Here is a 21,716-nt window from a genome sequence, read left to right as displayed (position 1 = left end):
GTAAAGGCTCATTGTTGTATACAGACCCTAGATCCAAAACATTACTAAAAATGGCTTCAAAAAGCAAAAGAAAAAAATACAGAAATCTAGCTTTAACATGGACATATAGGCTACATACATTTTAAAATGTTGCCTGGTGTTTTCTTTTAATACTTGCACAGAATGATAAAGTAGGAAGCAGATGTTTGAACAATGCATGAAAGCCGTTAAAATGCTTATCTGTACATATGAAAATGAAGCACAGAAGGACAACTTGGCCCTTTCAATATGTCTGTTTTAAGATGAAATGATTTTATTTTTTCAAACAGGATGTGTAAGCTTGACAAAGATGTAGAGATGAGAAAATCGATTATCCGAAAACCAAGGTTCAACACGGATTGGGCATATTAATCGGTACTTGGATCTTATTGAGTTTTCTCTGGTCTATTGGTCACCCGTTTTCTTTCAGGGGTGTCATTTCTTTTAACATCACTTAACTAATGTGGTTCATTGGTGTCATTATGAACAACAGAATGGTTGTACCACATCATTCCAACCACTGGTATCCATTCAGAAAGCATGCACTGAGAACTCAGCATTCTAGGAAGGGTAGAGGTTAAAGGGTGTGAGTTGTAACGACTCCTTTACTGTTCAATTCATAGGGCGGATAATCTCATAAAGATATTGAAACATAAAAAAAAAACAGGAAAAAAGCTGAATAACTGCAAATCCATTCAGGTCAAACAGGCTGTCAAAAGATTGGGTGGATTGCTAGAGTAGGAATTGTTCTGCTTTTTTTGAGGAAATAATGGGGGTTATTTACGAAAAGCAAATTCACTTTGCACTGCAAGTGCACTTGGAAGTTCAGTCGCTGTAGATCCGAGGGGGACATGCAAGGAAAATAAAGAACAGCATTTTAGCTTGCACATGATTGGATGATAAAAATCAGCAGAGTTTCCCCTCATTTCATATCTTCCCCTCAGATTTACAGCAATTGCACTTCCAAGTACACTTGTAGTGCATCGTGGATTTGCCTTTTCATAAATAAACCCCAATGTTTAACTAAAGGCTCTTCGCAAGGACCTAAATACCTCTTCAATTTGTTGGGGGGGGAGGGGGGGGCAGCAAAAGGGTTGAGGTAAATGGGTATGGATACCCTAAGACTCATTTACCCCTTCAATTCATAGGAGGGGGGATAAACCCATAAAGATATTAAAGACTTGAAGCATTTTTTTAAAAAGGTGAATAACTGAAAATCCATTCAGGTCAAACAGGTTGTTAAAAGATTGTGTGGATTGCTAGAGAAGGGGTTCTTCTGCTTTTTGGAAGGAAAGAATGTTTAGCTGGTTGCTCTTCACAAGGACCTAAATACCCATAAAATTTGTTGGGGGGGGGGGGGGCTTGGGCAGCAAAAGGGTAGAGATAAAAGGGAATGGAGTCCCAAAGACTCCTTTACCCATTCAATTCATAGGAAGGGGAAGGGGGGGGGGGGTTCATAAGCCCTTAAAGATATTAACAACTTTAATCATTAAAAAAAAAATTGAATAACTGAAAATCCTTTCAGTTCAAATAGGTTGTCCAAAGATTGTGGGATTGCTAGAGGAGAGATCGTTATTTTTTTTTTTTTTTAAGAAATAAGGTATAACTATATGCTCTTCACAGGGACCTGACTATCCATTCACTTTTTTTGGGGGGGGGGGGAGCCATTAAAGATATTGAAAACTCAAAATATTTTTAAAAGAAAGGCGAATAACTGAAAATCCATTGAGGTCAAACAGGTTATTGAAAGATTGGGTGGATTGCTAGAGAAGGGGTTGTTCTGCTTTTTTGAGGAAAGAATGTTTAGCTATATGCTCTAAATACCCATTCAATCTGTTGAGGGGGGCTTAGGCAGAAAAAGGTAGAGATAAAAGGGTATGGAGTCCCAAACACCCCTTTACCCATTCAATTCATAGGAAGGGGGGGGGGGCTAAGGCAGAAAAAGGGTAGATATAAAATGGTATGGAGTCCCAAAGACTCCTTTACCCATTCAATTCATAGGTGTGTGTGTGTGTGTGTGTGGGGGGGGGGGGGTAAGCCCGTAAAGATATTAAAAACTTGAATAATAAAAAGTGAATAACTGAAAATCCTTCTAGTTCAAATAGGTCGTCCAAAGATTGTGGGATTGCTAGAGAAGGGATCATTCTGTTTTTTTTTTTTTTTGAAGAAGAAGAAATAAGGTATAATTATATGCTCTTCACAGGGACCTAAATATCCATTCACTTTTTTTTTTGGGCCCAAGCTATTAAAGATATTGAAAAGTCAAAAGATTAAAAAAAATAAAAGGAAAATAACTTAAAATCCATTGAGGCCAAAAAAGTTTTGAAAATATTGGTGGATTGATAGAGGAGGGGTTGTTCTGCTTTTTTTTGGGGTGGGGGGGGGATAATGTTCTTTACAAGGACCCATTTTATTTATCGGGAGGGGTGGGAGGTGGAGCAAGCCATTAATAATATTAAAAACTTGAAACTTTTTTAAAAAAAAGTAGATAACTGACCATCCAGATCAAAAAGGTTGTCATAAGATTGGGTGGATTGCTAGAGCTACTTTGGGAAAGGAGTGTTTAACTCTTCACGACTAGTGCACTATATGTCAAGTGCTAAACTAACTAGCATACGTTACTACCACAATACAGGCATACCCCACTTTTAAGTACACAATGGGGTTTATTTACTAAAGCTGGAAAGCAAATGAGCTTCCAGGTTTTATTACCAAAAATTGAACAAGCTGGGGTTAGAAGCTCATTGGTTTCTATGTAGAAGTGAGCTTGATTTTGCACTTTCTAGCTTTAGTAAATAAACCCCATTGTGTACTTAAAAGTGGGGTATGCCTGTATACAGTATCCCTATTGTATTACGATAGTATTATAGATTGAAGTTAAAAAAATAGATCCCATTATATCATGGGTGAGGTTTACTAAACGTCGCCGAGCATTTTTCTTGCAGTGCGTTCTTCAGCTGCAAGATATTTTCTTATTTACAGTTTTCTTTCCTAGTCACAAAATTTACAACGCAAACTGTATAATTATTTCAAATATTGGGAATAATTAAGGAAATTGCACCAATTTGCATGGACATTTTCTATGCAACTGTAAATTTTCCCCTATGAATCAGTAACCGGGGCAGATTTACATACAGGTTTTTTTTCTTTGAGAACAGTGGGAAGTGAGGAATCTGCTGTCATACTGTGTGAAAAACACCATGACTTTTCTCCCAGCTTGACCTACAAATGGATGCACTGCAGTCATAAAGTAGAAACTTCTCCTTTCATTATTGAGAAAAAAAAAATTGATAAATATTCAGACAGTTCATGACTTGTTGGAAAATCTCTATGTGCGAAAACCAGCTCTCTCAATGCTTTCCATTGCTCATTATCCTTCAGGAGTTCTTCATCTAGCATGACTTAAAACTTATAATTGACTCTTCATCAATATCCGGAAGTAAGAAAAAAAAAAAAAAAGCTGTGGCTCAACAGATTAATAAAGTTATCCTCTCAATGAAGTCCAATAATCAACATCTGAAGTTAAAACTTTTTTACAAAATTGCCTCATTTATTTGCTTTTAGCATCAGCACAAAGGGATTTAATTCTTCAGGACAGCCGTCCTCCATCAGAATGTCAATATCTATCTAATATACCTACATTATATGGCCACATGGTTGTGGAACATCACTGCTATATAAGCTTGGTGGGCATTCTATTCCAAAGCCATGAGCATTATTGCATAGTTACATAGTAGTAGAGGTTGAAAAAAAGACACAAGTCCATCAAGTCCAACCTATGTGTGTGATTTTTTTTGTCAATATTACATTGTATATCCCTGTATGTTGTGGTCATTGAGGTGCTTACCTAATAGGTTTTTTTTTACTTATTGATGCTCCCTGCTAAAACCACCACCTGTGGAAGGAAATTCCACATCCTTGCCATTACAGTAAAGAACCCTCTATGCAGTTTAAGGTTAAACCGCTTTTCTTCTAATTTTAGTGAATGGCCATGTGTCTTATTAAATTCCCTTACTCGTAAAAGTTTTCTCCCTATTGTGCGGTCACCAGTACGGTATTTGTACATTGAAATCATATCCCTTCTCAAGCGTCTCTTCTCCAGAGAGAATAAGTTCAGTGCTCCCAACCTTTCCTCATAACGAATGTCCTCCAGACCCTTTATTAGTTTTGTTGCCCTTCTCTGGACTCTCTCCAGTTCCAGCACATCCTTCCTGAGGACTGGTGCCCAGAACTGGACAGCATAATCAGTAGTGAGGTCACACTCCATTCTTGCACCTTTAACAACCCCAACTCTTCCGGGAAGGTTTTCCACAAGATGCTGGAGGTTGTCTATAGGAATTTGTGTCCAGTTAACCAAAAGAGCTTTTTTGGCTTCAGATGCTATTGTTGGGTGGAAAGACCTGGCTCTCAATCAGAGTTCCAATTCACCACGATGGTGGTCAGTAGGGTTAAGGTCAGAGCTCTGTGCAGGCCACCTAAACTCCTCCTCACCAAACTCATCAAACCGTGTGCACAGGGGCACAAAGAATAGGGCCTTCTTAAAACTGATGGTTGGAAGCATACTCTTGTCTAGAAGGTCTGTGTATGCTGTAGCGTTACCCGTATTCTTCAATTGAAATACAAGTACTAAATCATTTAGAGGTCCACATAAGTTTGGCCAAATAGTTTGTGTTTTATGAGAAGCACTTGCCATAATACACAGTTATTACATAGAATTGCACCAATGCCCCAAAGCTTAGAAATTGGATGTCGGCATGCAACTTTAGATGATGACTACCTCTGCATGGTGCTGCTGACACAGGTAACAATTAAAACATTATCATTACTTAAAAAAAGGGTATTTATAGTGTTATCCTGTAGAAGTAAAAGCCCTAAAAAAGAGTGGGTTTAAATTGGTGCTAATTCTATGATAATGTCTGGATTCATTTATATAGGGCTTTGGAAAGCTGATAGACCATTTACACCAATCATTGCCCTGAAAGTAACCATAGTCTCTAATATTCCCACAAAGCTTACACTCGCACACACTATACACCCTGGGCCAGTTCCAAAGAAGTCCCAATCAACCTACCAGTATGCTTTGGTACAGCATATGGCCTGAGTCACACAACCGAGGGCATGGAATACAATCCTCATGACTTGATGGCAATTTAAGTTGCCATTAATCTTCAGTTATTGCTGAAATTATTGAACTTGTTTTTGTGAAATTGTTTTATCACATATAATAGGCTCCAGGAATGTTATATAAATTAACATGTTATACCCACTGGTTCATTAGACCATACACAATAACTATCATTTTTTAATAAACTCCTTTTAAACTACCCCACAATGTCTCCATCTGGCCATATTTATTAAGTCAGACTTTGCCTAGAGGTTTTGTTTATTTTCAGCAGATCCCATTAACATTGGCAGATCCTTCCTTTTATAATTCATTTTTTCATTTACTCTGTGCATTATAGTCTCCTCCCAAAAAGAAAAAAAAAATATACAGAAAACAAAAACAGAGAGCTCTATAGTTTTTACCAGTACATAACACACTTGATTCACACAGTATAATAAGTCCAATTCTATGTCAATTCTAAAAAAAAACACACACAAAGCTCCGAAACCAGACATATGAAAATCTCATTTGGATCAACCCCCCCCCCCCCCCCCAAAAAAAAAAAAAAAAACAACTGAGAGCTCTAGAGCTCTATAGTATCAACCAGCACAAAACTCACGTGATTCACATCGTATATACAGATTTCAATTGGGTCAACCCCCCCCCCCTCCAAAAACAACACAAAAAAATAAGCCAGAGCTCTACATTTTCACCCAGTACAAAACACATGTGATTCACATAGTATACTAAAGTATACTAAACCCCATTTTTAAATGCATGTCAATTATCAATCAGAAAAAATAATGAATAAAACTCTGAGAGCCTCAAAACTAGACATATACAGATCCCAATTGGGTCCAAAAAAAAAAAAATCCTAGAGAGCTCCATAGTTTCACCCAGTACAAAACACATGTGCTTCACATAGTATATTCATTCTCATTTCTAAATGCATGTCAAAAGAAAAAAAAACAAAAAACAAATAAAAACAGAGAGCCCCGAAACCCAATTCTAAATGTATGCCAATTATCAATAATAATAATAAAAAACATGGAGAGTTCGAAAACTAGACATATGAAGATTCCAGTTGGATCTAACCCCCCCCCCCCCCAAAAAAAAACACAACTGAGAGCTCTATAGTATCACCCAGCACAAAACGTATGTGATTCACATACTATATACAGATCTCAAATGCTTCAACCCCTCCTAAAATAAAAATAAAAAAAAAAAAACAGAGAGATCTACATTTTCACCCAGTACACAACACATGTGATTCAAATAGTATATTAAATCCCATTTTTAAATGCATGGCAATTATCAATCAGAAAAAAAAAACAAAATAAAACACTGAGAGCCTCAAAACTAAACATATATAGATTCCAATTGTATAAAAAAAAAAAAAAAACAGTTCTACAGTATCACCCAGTATAAAACACATGTGCTTCACATAGTATATTAATTCCCATTTCTAAATGCATGTAAAAAAAAACAAAAAACAGAGAGCCCCAAAAACCCAATTCTAAATGAATATCAATTATCAATAATAATTAAAAAAAAAACACAGAAAGCTCTAAAACTAGACATGTCAAGATTCCAATTGGATCAACCCCCCCCCCTCCAACCCCCCCAAAAAAACAAAAACCCAACTGAGAGCTCCATAGTATCACCCAGCACAAAATGCATGTGATTCACATAGTATACTAAATCCCATTTTTAAAGGCATGTCAATTATCAAACAGAAAAAAAAAAACACTGAGACACTGAGAGCCTCAAAACTAGACATATACAGAGCCCAATTGGATAAAAAAAAAACACAAAAAAACCCCCAGAGAGCTCTATAGTTTCATCCAGCATAAAACACATGTGATTTGCATAGTATATTAATTCTCATCTCTAAATGCAGGTCAAAAATCTATAAAAAAAACAAAAAAACACAGAGAGCCCCAAAACTAGACATATACAAATCCCAACTGGATCACCCCCCCCCAAAAAAAATAAAAATAAACTGTGATCTCTATAGTATCACCCAGTACAAAACATAACATTAACATATATATTAAGTCACATTTTAAATGAATATCAAATATTAATAAGAAAACAATAAAAATTGTAAGCCTCCAAACTAGACATATACAGGTCCCAATTGGATCAAAAAAGAAGATAACACAAAAGAAGCCGGAGAGCTCTATAGTTTCACCCAGTACAAAGAATAGTTTATTAATTCCCATTTTTAAATGCATGTCAAATATCAATAAAAAATAAATAAAAAAACACAGAGAGCCCCAAAACTAGACATACAGATCCCATTTGGACACCCCCCCCCCCTCCCCACAAAAAAAAAAGAAAAGAAAAACTTACTTAGAGCTCTATGGTATCACCCAGTACAAAACACATGTAATTCACATAGTATATTAAGTCCCATTTTTAAATGCATGTCAAATATCAATAAGAAATAAAAATATTAAGAGCCTCATAACTAGACATATACAGATCCCAATTGGATGAAAAACAAACAAAAAAAACCCAACAAAAAACAGAGAGCTCTATAGTTTCATCCTTTACAGAACGCATGTGATTCACATAGTATATTTAGTCCAATTTTTGAATTTATTAATTCACATTTTTAAATGCCTGTTAAATATCAATTAAAAAAAAAAAAAATAACAGAGAGCCCCAAAACTAGACATATACAGATCCCATTTGGTTCAACCCCCCCCCCCCCCTCCCAATAGACAAAAAAAAAAAAAGGAGCTCTATAGTATCACCCAGTACAAAACACATGTAATTCACATAGTATATTAAGTCCCATTTTTAAATGCATGTCAAATATCAATAAGATATAAAAACATTAAGAGCCTCAAAACTAGACATATACAGATCCCAATTGGATAAAAAAAAAAACAGAACGCTCTATAGTTTCATCCTTTACAGAACGCATGTGATTCACATAGTATATTAAGTCCCATTTTTGAATGAATGTCAAATATCAATAGAAAAAAAAAAAAAAAAAACATTGAGGACCCCAAAACTAGCCATAAACAGATCCCAACTGGGTTAAAAAAAAAATAAAAAAAATAAAAAAAGAAACAGCTCAAATAAAACATCTGAAACCTGACTGTGTGCACATTATGCGTCTAAGTTTCCAAATTTCTCATGCTGCATATCAGTAAAAATAAATTTGAATAAAGTAACAGAAAAGTGTTGTGTATGTGTGCGTTCATGTGTGTATGATGACACGCTAGGTCACGCATGTGTAGTAGAGGGTTTCTCATTGAATGTATTTGACTGGTATCCAATGCGATGCATTATTTATAACCCGAAAACTATTTAACACTTACGTCTTATTAATCTTGAAATTCCAACCTAAATTTTACGAATGGAGTTTTAGGAAAATATGTTTTAGTTGAAAAAAAAAAAAAATAAGAGTCATATTTTTGTCTCCTTCCAAACTCCGAGATCTTTATCTAACAGTAAATAATAAATTATGTAAGGTTTAGGTCACTAAGCCAAACGAAAGTGTCTCCCCCAACAAAAACCTTTCTCTTGTTTACAACCCTTGGGAACCGGAGTTGGGCAGCTCCGTGATAAGGTGTAATAAAAGTTTAGAAAGGGAAACAAGTTTTGAATACCAGGAGGAACAACTCTGCAAGAAAAATAATTCAATTCCCGGTAACAGCGAAGGAAAAAATATCCTTATATTGTATCTAACTTTGCAGCTTATATTAGAGAAGCTCCAGAAACCAAGAAAAAGACAGTAGCATTATGACTATAGGCAAGTTTACAGCGTTGAGTTCTTTGATGCTTTTTAGGGCCATTTCAATTTTCTTTTTAGGAAATATTGCATTTTTAAACAGCAGTAACATTTTACTTTGCCTTAACCTACTGTTCTTTTTTTTTTTTTTTTTTTTTAATCTTTTCCCACTAGTTTAAAAGCAGTAGGGCCCTCCATACTCAACTGTGTATCTTGTTTTCGGAAAAAAAATATGTTGCCCAATATATATGTAAAAAAAAAAGTAAGAAGCAAATAAAAAACCTAATATGGTAAGACATGAAACGAACCAAATCAACGCGGCATGCTACAAAATAAATGTCTGTTTTACGATAAACCAATCTACAGGAAGAAATAAGTGTGTAATAATGTGCAGCATCATACAGCAGTCTCTTACCGATGAGTGACAGAGACGATTCTTCCCTTACTATGAAAACATTGCATGATTAGCTGTAGGCAAAACAATGAAGACACTGCACATTTTAATAATGATATTGATTAATATATGTCAAACCCTAAGAATGTTGGCAGTATCTCAGTTGTAAAATAAATGAAGTAAAAAAAAAAAAAGGCCTTGGAAAATAATTCTTATATATTTATGAAAGTAACAGGCGACTATAAATTAGTTAAAGTTTAGATGAAAAATTATGTTTGTGCCCCAAAAATATTTCATATCATATGTGACACTATTAAAATAAAAAAATAAAATAAAAATGCAGATCTGTCCCATGTTGGGAAAAAACTAAAAAGTAATATATATATATATATATATATATATATATATATATATATATATATATATATATATATACACACACAATTAACAAACGCACATCCCATGTTGGAAAAAAATGTAATAGTTTTATATATATATATAGCTATCTATCTATCTATCTATCTATCTATCTATCTATCTATTTATATATATATATATATATATATTTTTTTTTTTTTTTAATCTATCTATCTATCTATCTATCTATCTATATATATATATATATATATATATATATATATATACATATATATATATATATATATATATATATATATATATATATATATATATATATATATATATATATATATATATATATATATATATATATATATATATATAAAATTAGCAAAGCACGGCTGTTAGCTGTTTTACCAATTATATTATTATTATTATTATTATTATTATTATTATTATTATTATTATTATTGTTATTAAAACACTAATATATCATTTGGCAATTTAGTTATCATGACATGTAGGTATCAGATTATAGCAAATTGTCTAGGAGAAGATAGACTTCTCTAGCTGTACCAACATACAAATATAAAAATTGCAAAAAAATAAATAGAAGAGGCCAGAGGGAAAAAAATAAGTATATATATATATATATATATATATATATATATATATATATATATATACATCTATATCTATCTATCTATCTATATACATATATATATATATATATATATATATATATATATATATATATATATATATATATAAATAAGGCCAGAGGGAAACATAAATATATAATATATTATCTATGCAATATGTATATAATATAATATAACTCCAATAATATATGTAAAAATCAACATGAGATTATTTTTTTTTTCATCTCTAAATACCGAGTCTCCATTTGCAGTTTTGGTGGTTTATGTGTGTCAGACCTCTTAAAAGAGTATTGACAGACTCATAATTTAGTGTTCCCCGTGATTTTAGTTGCATGAAATATCCTAACCTTGAAACATCCTCATACTATAACCTTCATTTTCCTTACTGTTAACATAGAGCTGTGACCCCTTTAGAACCTCTAATATTGCCAAACAGAGCATCCTGGATGAAGGACTGAGAAAAGATCTTGCAATATATCTTGTGACAGGCTTCATTTAGCGTGAGAAAAGTATGGAGTGCAGTATGATTTTGTGTCCCTCTAACACCGTGGTTCTCGACTCCTCTCCTCACGTCCCACCAATAGGCCAAGTTTTAAGTATTACCTTGGGGAGATGCAGACTAGAATACTGCAATCACTGAGCAGCAAATTATATCACCTGTGATGTATTTCAGTTATCTTGCAAACCTGGCCTGTTAGTGGGTGCTGAGGACAGGAGTTGAGAACCACTGCTCTAATAGATATTGTTGATTTTTTTTTTTTTTTTTTTAACAGATATTTATGTGTATTGCCTATTTTTTAAAATAAAAAAATAATAATAATAATATGTTTTAAGGTTTTTCCATACCAGGCCCCAAATAAAGCTGCAAAAAAAAAAAACTGACTGTATCCTGTAAACCTAACCTTGGTATCGCCTAATTTGGAGTTTTAGCTTGTTTTTTTTTTTTTAGCTGCAGAATTATAGGTTTATACATGGAACATACTATTTATGCTGAGATAAGTTGTGATAAGTCTGCATAGCTATGAATGAAAAGTATCATAAAAAAACAAAAAAAAAACAAAAAAAAAAAAGACCTCTTAAATCTCCATCATGACCAGACATTCTCACCATCAAGGAAGATTGGGAAAATTAGAAAGAGCATACTACAAATGACACATGTATGCTTACATGTACTTACATATGTGTCTATTACCTTGATTTTTAGCTGCAGATTTATAGGTTTAAACATGAATTATGTAATGTCTTTGTAGGGATAAGTTGAGATATACACCATAGCTATGAATATAGAATAGTGCAAAAAAAAAAGAACACTAACATTTCCATTGGCACCAGCCATTCTTACCATCAAGAAAAGTAAGAGTATTCTACAAATGATATATATATATATATATGCATGTATTAAGAGTAGCTGTTTTTACTTTTGGGTGTCACCATATTAGTGTTTCCCTCATCTTATGTTTATTAATGGTGTTCTGGAATATAAAAAAATATATATATATATTAAAAAATAAACATTAATTACATTTAAAAAGAGCGTGAATTTCTGAAGAGTTTGGTATACTGAACAATATCTTTTTCACGTATCTTTTAATTCGTAATAATTTGAAAATTAATATTATTGACCATATTATAAACCACCGAAGTTCCAAAATTCCTCAAAAATATAATTCACGCATACAAGAGCGGACGGTTGTGAGTGATTATCCAAACCACTTAGACATTTTTTTTTTTTTTTTACTAAACTTTAAAGTTCCCATGAGTTTTGTTCATGATCAATAATGCACACCTGCATTTTGCAGTAGATTGTAACGTTATTAACATAATAATGTATACTGTGCATGCGTTCCATGGAATCATCTATTAGTGCTTTAACTGAGCATTTACTGAATTTGGTTATTACATAAAACATAATCCTTAAATGCTCTCCACTTTAAAAACCGAGTGAATGCAAAGTAAAAAAAATAAATAAAAAAAATGCGAGGGGTGACGATGCACAAAATGGAGTTGCCCATAGCAACAGCATTTTCCAGTTTATCAATCACTGGCAGGTGATTGCTGATTGGTTGCTGGTTATAGCATTTGGAACAATGCTGTTTGCCTCGAATAATCCTATTTGTATTTCCTGACTTCCTTCGACATGACAGAATTTCACTGACAAAATGCCACCCTGTGGTAGTAAAAACTCTTCACCGAATTACATTCATTGCAAATAATTTGCCATAGGAGATTAAAACAATTTTATTTTGAAATAAATATGTGACTTGCCTAAATTGAAAACAAGCTGAAATTTATAAAAAAAAAAAAAAAAAAAAAAAGGAAGAACTTACAACCATTACAGTACATGCATACCATATTCTACATGGGCAAGCTGAAAAAAGAACATTTTTGAAAACTGAAAAACTACATAGGAATATGATCTAAAGGCCTTTACTTTGTTGTCGGGCTCCCTCGTTAACCCATTTGAATTTGGTGGAATATTTAAAAGGCATTTTTTTTTTGTTTTATTCTGCAAATTAGTAGAAAAAAGTGAGCAAAAATCAAAAAGGGTAACTCTTGTATTAAATAACAGCCAGGTCAGGTTTACAAGCCAATTTACAAACGTCAGAGTCAATGGAATCCTGGTGCGGGCTGAGTCCATTATTAATTATCCCCTTGTTTTAATCAATATATTTTGGATTGGTACGAACAAAGTCACCTGTTAATGACTGTCTATCGATATCTACAGTAGACCTGTTGGATTGTTAAACGGTTTTCTGTGTGGAACCGGGGATTATTTATTTATTTTTTGTTTGTTTTTGGTGTATTCCAGATTTTTCTTTGTGTGCATTATATTAGACATAACCAAATGCCTCGATAATAAATAAATAATATTGAATAATTAATAAGGACAGCCTAAAATTGTTCTGAGGGTAAATATCAACTCAGACATACATACTGTACACATGCACATATACCTAAAAACCCCAATTTTTTTTTATTTTTTTTTATTTATAAAACGTCGGGCTATCTCAAAAAGCAGGGATGCACTTACTCAATTGAGCTCAGAGAGGAGCTGCCTATTAATTAATTTAAATTGCATTCATTCACACTCAAGCTACTCAACTTAGAGTGAGCTTTGGCCGATTCAACAGTATATTTCCGACCAATCAGCCTACAAGTAAGTTTCCCTATTAGTTGCTATTAAAACAAACAAAAAAAATACAACACACTCTACTGCAGAAACTGCAGATACCTCATCGTATGGGAACACAATAGAGTGCTGTATCCAAATGTGAAAAGGCTTTCCAAAATCCAGATTTTGTTATATGGCATTAGTAAAGTGTAACATTTTTGGGTCCAATAAAGAATTAAAGGTACAAAGAAAGACAGAAAAAAAGAGAGGGAGGAATCAAGATAAAAAAAAGAAAGGATGGAAAGATGTTAGGAAGTAAGGGAGGGAAGGAAGGAAGGGAGAAAGGCAGGGAGGAAGGAAGGAAGGAAGGAAGGAAGGAAGGAAGGAAGCAAAGAAAGAAGGGAAGAAGGAAGGAAGCAAGGAAGGAAAGAGAGCTGGGAGGAAGGAAGGAAGGAAGGGTAAGAGAAAGAGGAAGGAGGGAAGAAGCATTTGTATGTGTATCTATTGTATATGTTTTTGCTTGTGACAACCACTTTACAAAAATACCCTTCACTTGTATCGAATTTTTGTAACAAATATAAAATATTGAGTTGTAACAACTGTCAAGAGACATGCATTTGATAGCCCCAAAGTGAAGCCGCCATCGGAAGTCAACGTGTAACCATTATGAATTAAGCTTGATATGGCCACCTTTCACATTTTTTTTTCCTTTGCTACCCATTTTAAATTAAACTATTCACTGCCTAGATCCAGTCATGTAGGGAACGAGAGGACCTAGTTATCTGGCCTCCCGTTCATCGTCTTTGTCTATAACGTTCAGGATTAGATGGCCTATTAACAAGCCTGAGTCTTCTTGATACATTTTGTCAGTGAGTTACAAGTTGTACATGCATATTCACAGCAGTTAAACTGACAGGATAAAGACAAGCTATAGCAGGTGTCTGCTCGATCTTTTTTTGATTGTAATACATTATCGGCCTACCTTTAATGCTTAGCATCAGTAATAAAGCCTGACTCTTCCTATTGTGAAGGTCCTATATTTAGATTACTATAATTGAAAATTATGATACTAAATACCATTTCAAATTGCCTTTTGAATAATTTTAAAAGGTAATGCCTAGGAATATGGCTGCCCAGAGAGCACTAACAGTTAGGTCTCTCAGTAGTCAGTCTGGAAGCACATGAGGAGAGTGATATCATGCAAGCGTGAAGTTATGAATGAACTGGCCAACATTTTAACTGCCATTAACTAGCTGCATTGGAGGGTGGGTCAATGCCTATTTATCACTGGGGGGGGATAGCAACTATAGCACAGAGACTATAACCCATTGGCTGAATGCAGAGTCATCAACAAACCCAACAACGAATGCTCGTGTTTTGTGAACTAAAAAAAAAAAGAAATAAATAAAAAATAATAATATACTTAATTACAGTATTAACCTCATATATTAATATACAGTCTAACAATCCTAATTTTTTTTTATTTATTATTAAATACGCTTTATCTATTGCTAATCACTTTTAACTGTACTCAGCAGGGTTTGAAACATGCCACGCTACAGTACAACTCTTGAATATCCCTTAAATCATGCTCCTTCTATCTATATGGTAAGAGCGTTAATTCCAATTTAAAGCTCCCTCTATGGTCGTAGACAATAAATAAGCGTAACTGTCTAAAGTTGAATGCACTTGGAGACAGTATTCATTGTAAGATTTGGAATGTGTGCCGTTGCTGAGGTGGCTCCTAGAGAATATATCATCAGCTAATTAGCAGGCCATTAATCAATACGGGCGAGCAATAAATATATGACTATTTTTTTTTTCTCATTAATATAACCTATAGTAAGTGATAGGTTCAATGTGTTCAAAAATCAACATAGGGGGGAAAAAAAGTAATTTTAGGAGACAATAGAAATAGAGAATCTAACAGCTTCTGAACCATGTCACACAAAGCCTGTACTTTTTTTTTCGTACTCTACGTAGCCGGTCAAGAAAGGACTGGAAGCCTCACACAAACCTCATTCTTCACACACTTGTCATGGTTAGACCTTGCAACAATTAATCACTAGGGGCAAGCAAGTAATTTCTTCTGCTTGCCAGAGGCACATTTTTATCAGGATTAGCTAATAAATCAGATATACCCTGAAATGAGTAATAAGACTTTGAACTGTTCTCAATCTAGTGAAGCCTTTACTGGGGACTAGGTAGCGATGCACTTATAGCTCAGGGTTCTAGGAATGTCCCCCCCCCTCCCTCTTTCCCAACTGCTACAGGTTGAAGTATGCAACCATTAGACAAGGTTAACCCTTAATAGGACCTCAATCCCCTTAAACAGTTCCTTTCAAGCACACATTGTAGCCATAGATCCCATAACGCTCTTTAGACTTTCCGAAAAATCAAAAAGAGTCAACCTCCAACTTCAACCATCAAATCTACCGGCCCTGGCTAATTGTTTCATTAGTGCTCCTAAATTAAAAAGAAGAGCCCAGCCGAGAACAATAGGGCGTGCTAGTTTCCCTAAGATGACAATTATTTTCTTTTCTTTTATGCCTAGAATTTTTTTATTTATTTATATATATATATATATTTTTTTTTTAGGGAACCTGCTACACTGGAACATATTGCAGCTTGTGATACGATTGGACAGCTGTGTATGTTAAAATGCAATGCACAAATGTGGATGCCGCTGTGCGAGATCACCGTGCCAATCTATCTAGGAGAAAGCATTACCTTGCAGCAGCTGAGTGGCCCCTATTAGTACAGACTGACACATCATTTCAAAACCTCAAAAGGCGGTTTATTTTATGAGTGTTTTAGTATGGATTAAACCTCACCATCATGAAATATATAGAAGTTACAGTGCTATCAAAGGCTGCCAGGCAACGGGGGCAATGTTATCCACATGGTGGAGAAATACTACAGGCGAGCTTTTACTGCTGTTCATGCAATATCAGTGACAAAGGATTCTTTGGCAATCACACCTACAGTACGATGATCTTTGCCATTTTAGAGTTGCTTATCCTCCTAGAACATAATTAAAGGCTACAGACCATTTTATTTTCACCATCTATTCATCTGTCAAGCGAAAGGCACACACCGATATTTATCAACGGATTGAAAAGAGCCTTTCCTTTTCCACCTTTCTTGACACACATTAGCAAAGTTTAAATGTATATTGGCCTATCCCCAGGAAATCACAGCAGTCCAATACTTTCCACAAACGCATTTAAACAAAGGATCCTTTCATGCTTCTTTTTAATGCTTATCAATTATTAAATAGTGTAAGAAAGTTATAGTAAAACCATGATTGCCTAGGGTTGAGCTTGCCTGCGCTGTTTAGCTTTAGCTCCCCTTTACCTATCAGCTCCCCTCTCCCTCTCTTTCTCTCTCTCTCTCCCTCTTCTCAATGCCAGATGTGCAACACAAAGTTAAAGGAGCCGGTTCAGCACTGCTAACGCGGACAGCTCCTAAGCTCGTTCTGCCTAAGCCAGAAAATGGCTCACACAGGGATCAGCACCATGCAAGAGGACAGCTCCCTCTCCCAGCAAGCCGGTTCAGCAAGCAGTGCCTGCCTATCTAGATCCTTTATTTTGGATATATCAAATTAGAACACATAATACCACATAATGACATGATGGGAAATATATTAATATATCTCTCTTTTCAATTCCCATATGGCTCTGTGCTTGCAAACTATAAGGGTTGATAACCACAGATTGCCCTGGTCTATTCTCCTTCTACCTAATGCCTACTGACCATCTGAAAAGCTGTTATCACAGCAGGTAGGTGTAAAACCCAATGCTAGAGCACTTCTACAGATCAGCTCCTTTTCCACCAACCAGATTTGCAGCCACAGAGTAATGAAGGGGTACAATCCAACGTCAGATCACTTCTACAGTTCTGTTCTTTCTATAGCTCTTTATCCCCCCCCCCCCAGATATGCAGCCATAGGGTACGATAAGTGTACAACCCAATGCTAGAGCACTTCTACAACTCAGTTCCATCTACAGCTCTTTTAACCCCCATAGATATAAAGCCACAGAGGTGGAAAACCCAATGCTAGGGCACTTATACAAATCAGATGCTTCTACAGTGCTGTTTTACCCCCAGAGTAAGGTAGGTGCACAATCCAATGCTAGGGCAGTTTTTCAGATCAGTTCAATCTACAGCTCTATTAGATTTGCAGCCAGGTTGTAACATACAGCCCAATGCTAGATCACTTCCAAAGCTCTCTATACCCCATAGACAGAAAGCCACAGAGGCGGGAGACCCCAACACTACTAGATCACTTGTACAGCTCAGTTGCATATATAGCTCGTTTTTCCCCCCAGATGTGCATCCACATAATAAGGTAGGTGTACAACCCAATGCTAGAGCACTGCTACAGCTCAGTTGCATCTATAACTCTTTTTTTTCCCTTCCAGATATGCGCAAACAGGTAGGTGTACAACCCAATGCTAGGGCACTTCTTCAGCATGTGCTGATCTGTTCTTTTTCTAACAAATGCTTACTGACCATCTGAATATACCGGCAGCTTAAGCACTTCTATAGATCCTTGCTTGTACAGCTCTTACACCCCCCCCCCCCAACCAGATGTGTGGACACAAAGTAAGGTAGGTGGAAACCCGGATGGTTGGTCACTTCTACAGCTCAGTTCCATAACCAGCCTACCCCCCCCCCCCACATGTTCAGCCACAGAGTAAGGTAGGTGTACAACCCAGTGTTAAAGCAATTCTATGGCAAAGTTCCTTCTACAACTCATTTTACCCCGTAGATGTGCAGTCACAAATGTTGAAAACCCAATTCTAGATTGCTTCTACAGCTCAGTTGCATATACAGTTCTCACCCCAAATGTGCAAGGTAGGTAGGTGCACAACACAATGCTAAGGCATGTCTAAAGCTCAGTTCCTTCCACAGCTATTTATCCCCCACATGTGCAGTCACAGAGTAAGAAAGGTCTATAGCCCAATGCTAGAGCACTTCTACAGCTCAGTTCCTTCTACAGCTCGTTATCCCCCCACATGTGCAGTCACAGAGTAAGATAGCTCTACAACTCAGTGCTAAAGCACTTCTACGGCTCAGTTCCCTTCACAGCTCTTTATTCCCTACCCCCAGATGTGTAGCAAATGAAGAATATGCTTGGTGGGGCTACATGCTCAATCTCTAGCACCAAAGTGCAAGATAAGCTCTTGTCCCTCATCCACAAAGTTACAGGCATTGATAGGCAAGATCGTAGTAATAGTACTAGTTCAGCACCAAGCTCGCCTGGACAGCTCCCCTCCCACACCTTTAGCAGTAGTTCAGCACCAAGCTCCTCTGGACAACTCCTTTCCCACACCTATAGAGGGCTTATTCATCACCAAGGTTGCCTGGACAGCTCCTCTCCCACTCCAAGAGAAGTAGTTCAGCACTAAGCTCCACTCCCACACCTATATACAGCACCAAGTGTGCCTGGACAGCTCCTCTTCCACACCTATAGAGGTAGTTCAGCACCAAGCTTCTCTCCTACACCTATAGAGGTAGTTCAGCACCAAGCTTCTCTCCTACACCTATAGAGGTAGTTCAGCACCAAGCGTCTCTCCTACACCTATAGAGGTAGTTCAGCACCAAGCTCCTCTCTCACTCCCATAGTAGTAGTTTAGCACCAAGCTCCACTCCCATAGTAGTAGTTCAGCACCAAGCTCCTCTCTCACTCCCATAGTAGTAGTTTAGCACCAAGCTCCACTCCCATAGTAGTAGTTCAGCACCAAGCTCCTCTCCCACACCTACAGAGGTAGTTCATCACCAGGCTCGCCTGAACAGCTCCCCTCCCTCTCCTATAGCGGTAGTTCAGCACCAAGCTCCACTCTCATAGTAGTAGTTCAGCACCAAGCTCCTCTCCCACACCCATAGAGGTAGTTCAGCACCATCTCGCCTGGACAGCTCCTCTCCCTCTCCTATAGCGGTAGTTCAGCACCAAGCTCATTCCACATCTATAGAGGTAGATCAGCACCAGGCTCGCCTGGACAGCTCCTCTCCCACTCCTATAGCGGCAGTTCAGCACCCGGCTTTGCCTGGACAGCTCGTCCCCCCCTCTATAATAGTATTTCAGCACCATCTCGCCTGGACAGCTCCTCTCCTACTCCTATAATAGTAGTTCAGCACCAAGCTTTGCTGAACAGCTCGTCTCCCCCTTTAGACTAGTAGTTCAGCACCATCCCGCCTGGACAGCTCCTTTCCCACTCCTATGGTAGTAGTTCAGCACCAAGCTCCTTTCCCACACATATAGAGGTAGTTCAGCACCATCTCGCCTGGACAGCTCCTCTCCCCCCCTCTATAATAATACACTTCAGCATCATTTCGCCTGGACAGCTCCACTCCTAAGCCAACGTTCTCTCTACCAGCTCCTGTCACCCCCACCCCACCCCAACAAAAATTCCAAGCATGCCACCCTGCCCACCCCAACATGTGCCAAAGCCAGAAAGTTAAGAAGAATGGGAGTCTGACCTTTGTGCATGCCCGTGAACCTGTCCTTCAACACTGTCAGCTCATAGATCTTGCCGAACTCCTCAAAGAGAGGCTTCAGGTCCTTCTCGTCCAGGTTGCGAGGGATCTGCCCAATGAAGAGCTTGATGGCATCGTGGTCCTTCATGGGGATGGTGGAAGTGCTCCCGGGACTGTGGTTTAATCCGTTCATGTGCCCGTTGGTGTTGGGGTTGTTGCTGTGATTGCTGTTCAGGCTGCTGTTGTCTGCTTGTCCGTTAGCTAACGTGGCCATCTTTATATACATAGAGGATCCTGTTGGCTTTTCTCTCTCTGACACGGTGTTTCTCTCTCTGGCACACATACACACTCTCTGCCTCCCCCTCTCTCAGCCTGCTCTGATTGGGAATTTTTTTTATACATTGAACAGACAGGATCTGTGTCCTTTCCGTTTAAACAGGCAGGAGCAGCTCAAGTCCCAGGCAGACTGAGGGGGGGTGGGTGTTGGGTTGGTGTGTCCTCTTTCTCTAGGCACACAAGCAAAAGAGCCTATCCGCCTAGGCTTGTTGGTACCTTCCAAAGCAGCCCCTGCCTAGAAATATAAGCTATTCAATCTCCATTGTGCCCAGTGAGCAGGGGGCCATGCAAGCTTACATTTTGCTGCAAGAATCTTCCTTTTTTTTCTCCCCTTGCTCTGAATTTGCAAGATATTTTTTGTGCAATTATAATCTACTCAATCTTCCTTTGTGCCCATTGAGCATGGGGGGCCATGCAAGCCTACAAGATCCTTTTTTTTCCCAATTTTTTTTTTTCCTATCAACCCAATATCCTTTGTGCACATTGAGCATGGGGGGCATGCAAGCCTGCAAGATATTTCTTCCCCCCTTGTTTGAATTTCCTTTTTTTTTTGTGCAATCTATGCTGAGCATGGGGGCATGCAATCTTGCATGATCCCTCTCCACCCCCCCCCCCTTCTTTGAATTTTTGTTTTTTTGTGAAAATGTGATCAACTCAATCTCAGCTGAGCATAGGGGGCCTGCAATTTTGCATGACCCCCCCCCCCCCTTCTTTGAATTTTTGTTTTTTTGTGCAAATGTGATCAACTCAATCTTAGCTGAGCATAGGGGGCATGCAAGCCTGCAACATCCATCTTTCCCCCCTTCTTTGATTTTTTGTTTTGTGTGCAAATGTGATCAACTTAATCTCAGCTGAGCATTGGGGGGGGGGGGGGGGTCAGGCAAGCCTGCAAGAACCTTCCCCCCTTTCTTTAAATGTTCTTTTTTTTGTGTGTGCAAATGTAATCAACTCTGTCTCAGCTGAGCATGGGGGGCATACAAGCCTACAAGATCCTTCTTCCCCCCTTCTTTCGATTTTCATTTTTTTGTGCACATGTGATCAACTCAGTCTCAGCTGAGCATGGGGGACATGCAAGCCTACAAGATACCCCCCCCCCTGTGTTTTTTGTGCAGTTATGCTCAACCCAACCTCATTGTGGCCACTGAGCATGGGGGGCATGCTAGCATACAAGATCCTTCTTTCCCCATTTTTTTTTTTTCTGCAATTATGATCAACCCTTTTTTACTTGGCGGGCTAAATGAACATGTTCTTTCTTTTTTTTTCTTCCTTCTATTTTTGATCTTGTAATAAACAGAAGCTGGAGTCCATGGGACGGCTCCCCAGGTCTAAGCGTGTGATTGTGTCCTTCTCTCCCCGAACAAGCAAGCACAAGGGCTGGAAAACGACCGCTTAGACAAATCTAAGTATTAATCAGACCTCTGTGCTGTCTTGTGTTGTCTTGCTCTATAAATTAGTAGATATAATATATATTTTTATATATATATATTGTGTGTGTGTGT

At 37.2% G+C, this 21,716-nt stretch overlaps 1 protein-coding gene across 22 annotated transcripts in view; it reads right to left on the bottom strand.

The window, feature by feature from the left end:
- CELF4 (CUGBP Elav-like family member 4) overlaps positions 1 to 20,355 on the bottom strand; it is a 1,506,243-nt gene extending 1,485,888 nt beyond the window's left edge. For 5 of the 22 annotated variants that reach the window (XM_077463092.1, XM_077463098.1, XM_077463096.1 and 2 more), the window contains exon 1: positions 19,885 to 20,352. In XM_077463092.1, the coding sequence (XP_077319218.1) occupies positions 19,885 to 20,224 (340 nt within the window). In that variant the 5' untranslated portion in view covers positions 20,225 to 20,352. Of the gene's footprint in view, positions 1 to 19,884 lie in introns of all 22 variants that reach the window. The other 17 variants (XM_077463102.1, XM_077463107.1, XM_077463110.1 and 14 more) reach the window with 6 other exon arrangements.
- Between the last annotated feature and the right edge of the window lie 1,361 nt (positions 20,356 to 21,716).

The sequence above is a fragment of the Lithobates pipiens genome, unplaced genomic scaffold (assembly GCF_037356315.1).
Source record: "Lithobates pipiens isolate NorthernLeopardFrog02 unplaced genomic scaffold, aLitPip1_a1.2 Scaffold_3, whole genome shotgun sequence".
Lineage (NCBI taxonomy): Eukaryota > Metazoa > Chordata > Amphibia > Anura > Ranidae > Lithobates > Lithobates pipiens.
This window is presented reverse-complemented; position numbering and strand designations above follow the sequence as displayed.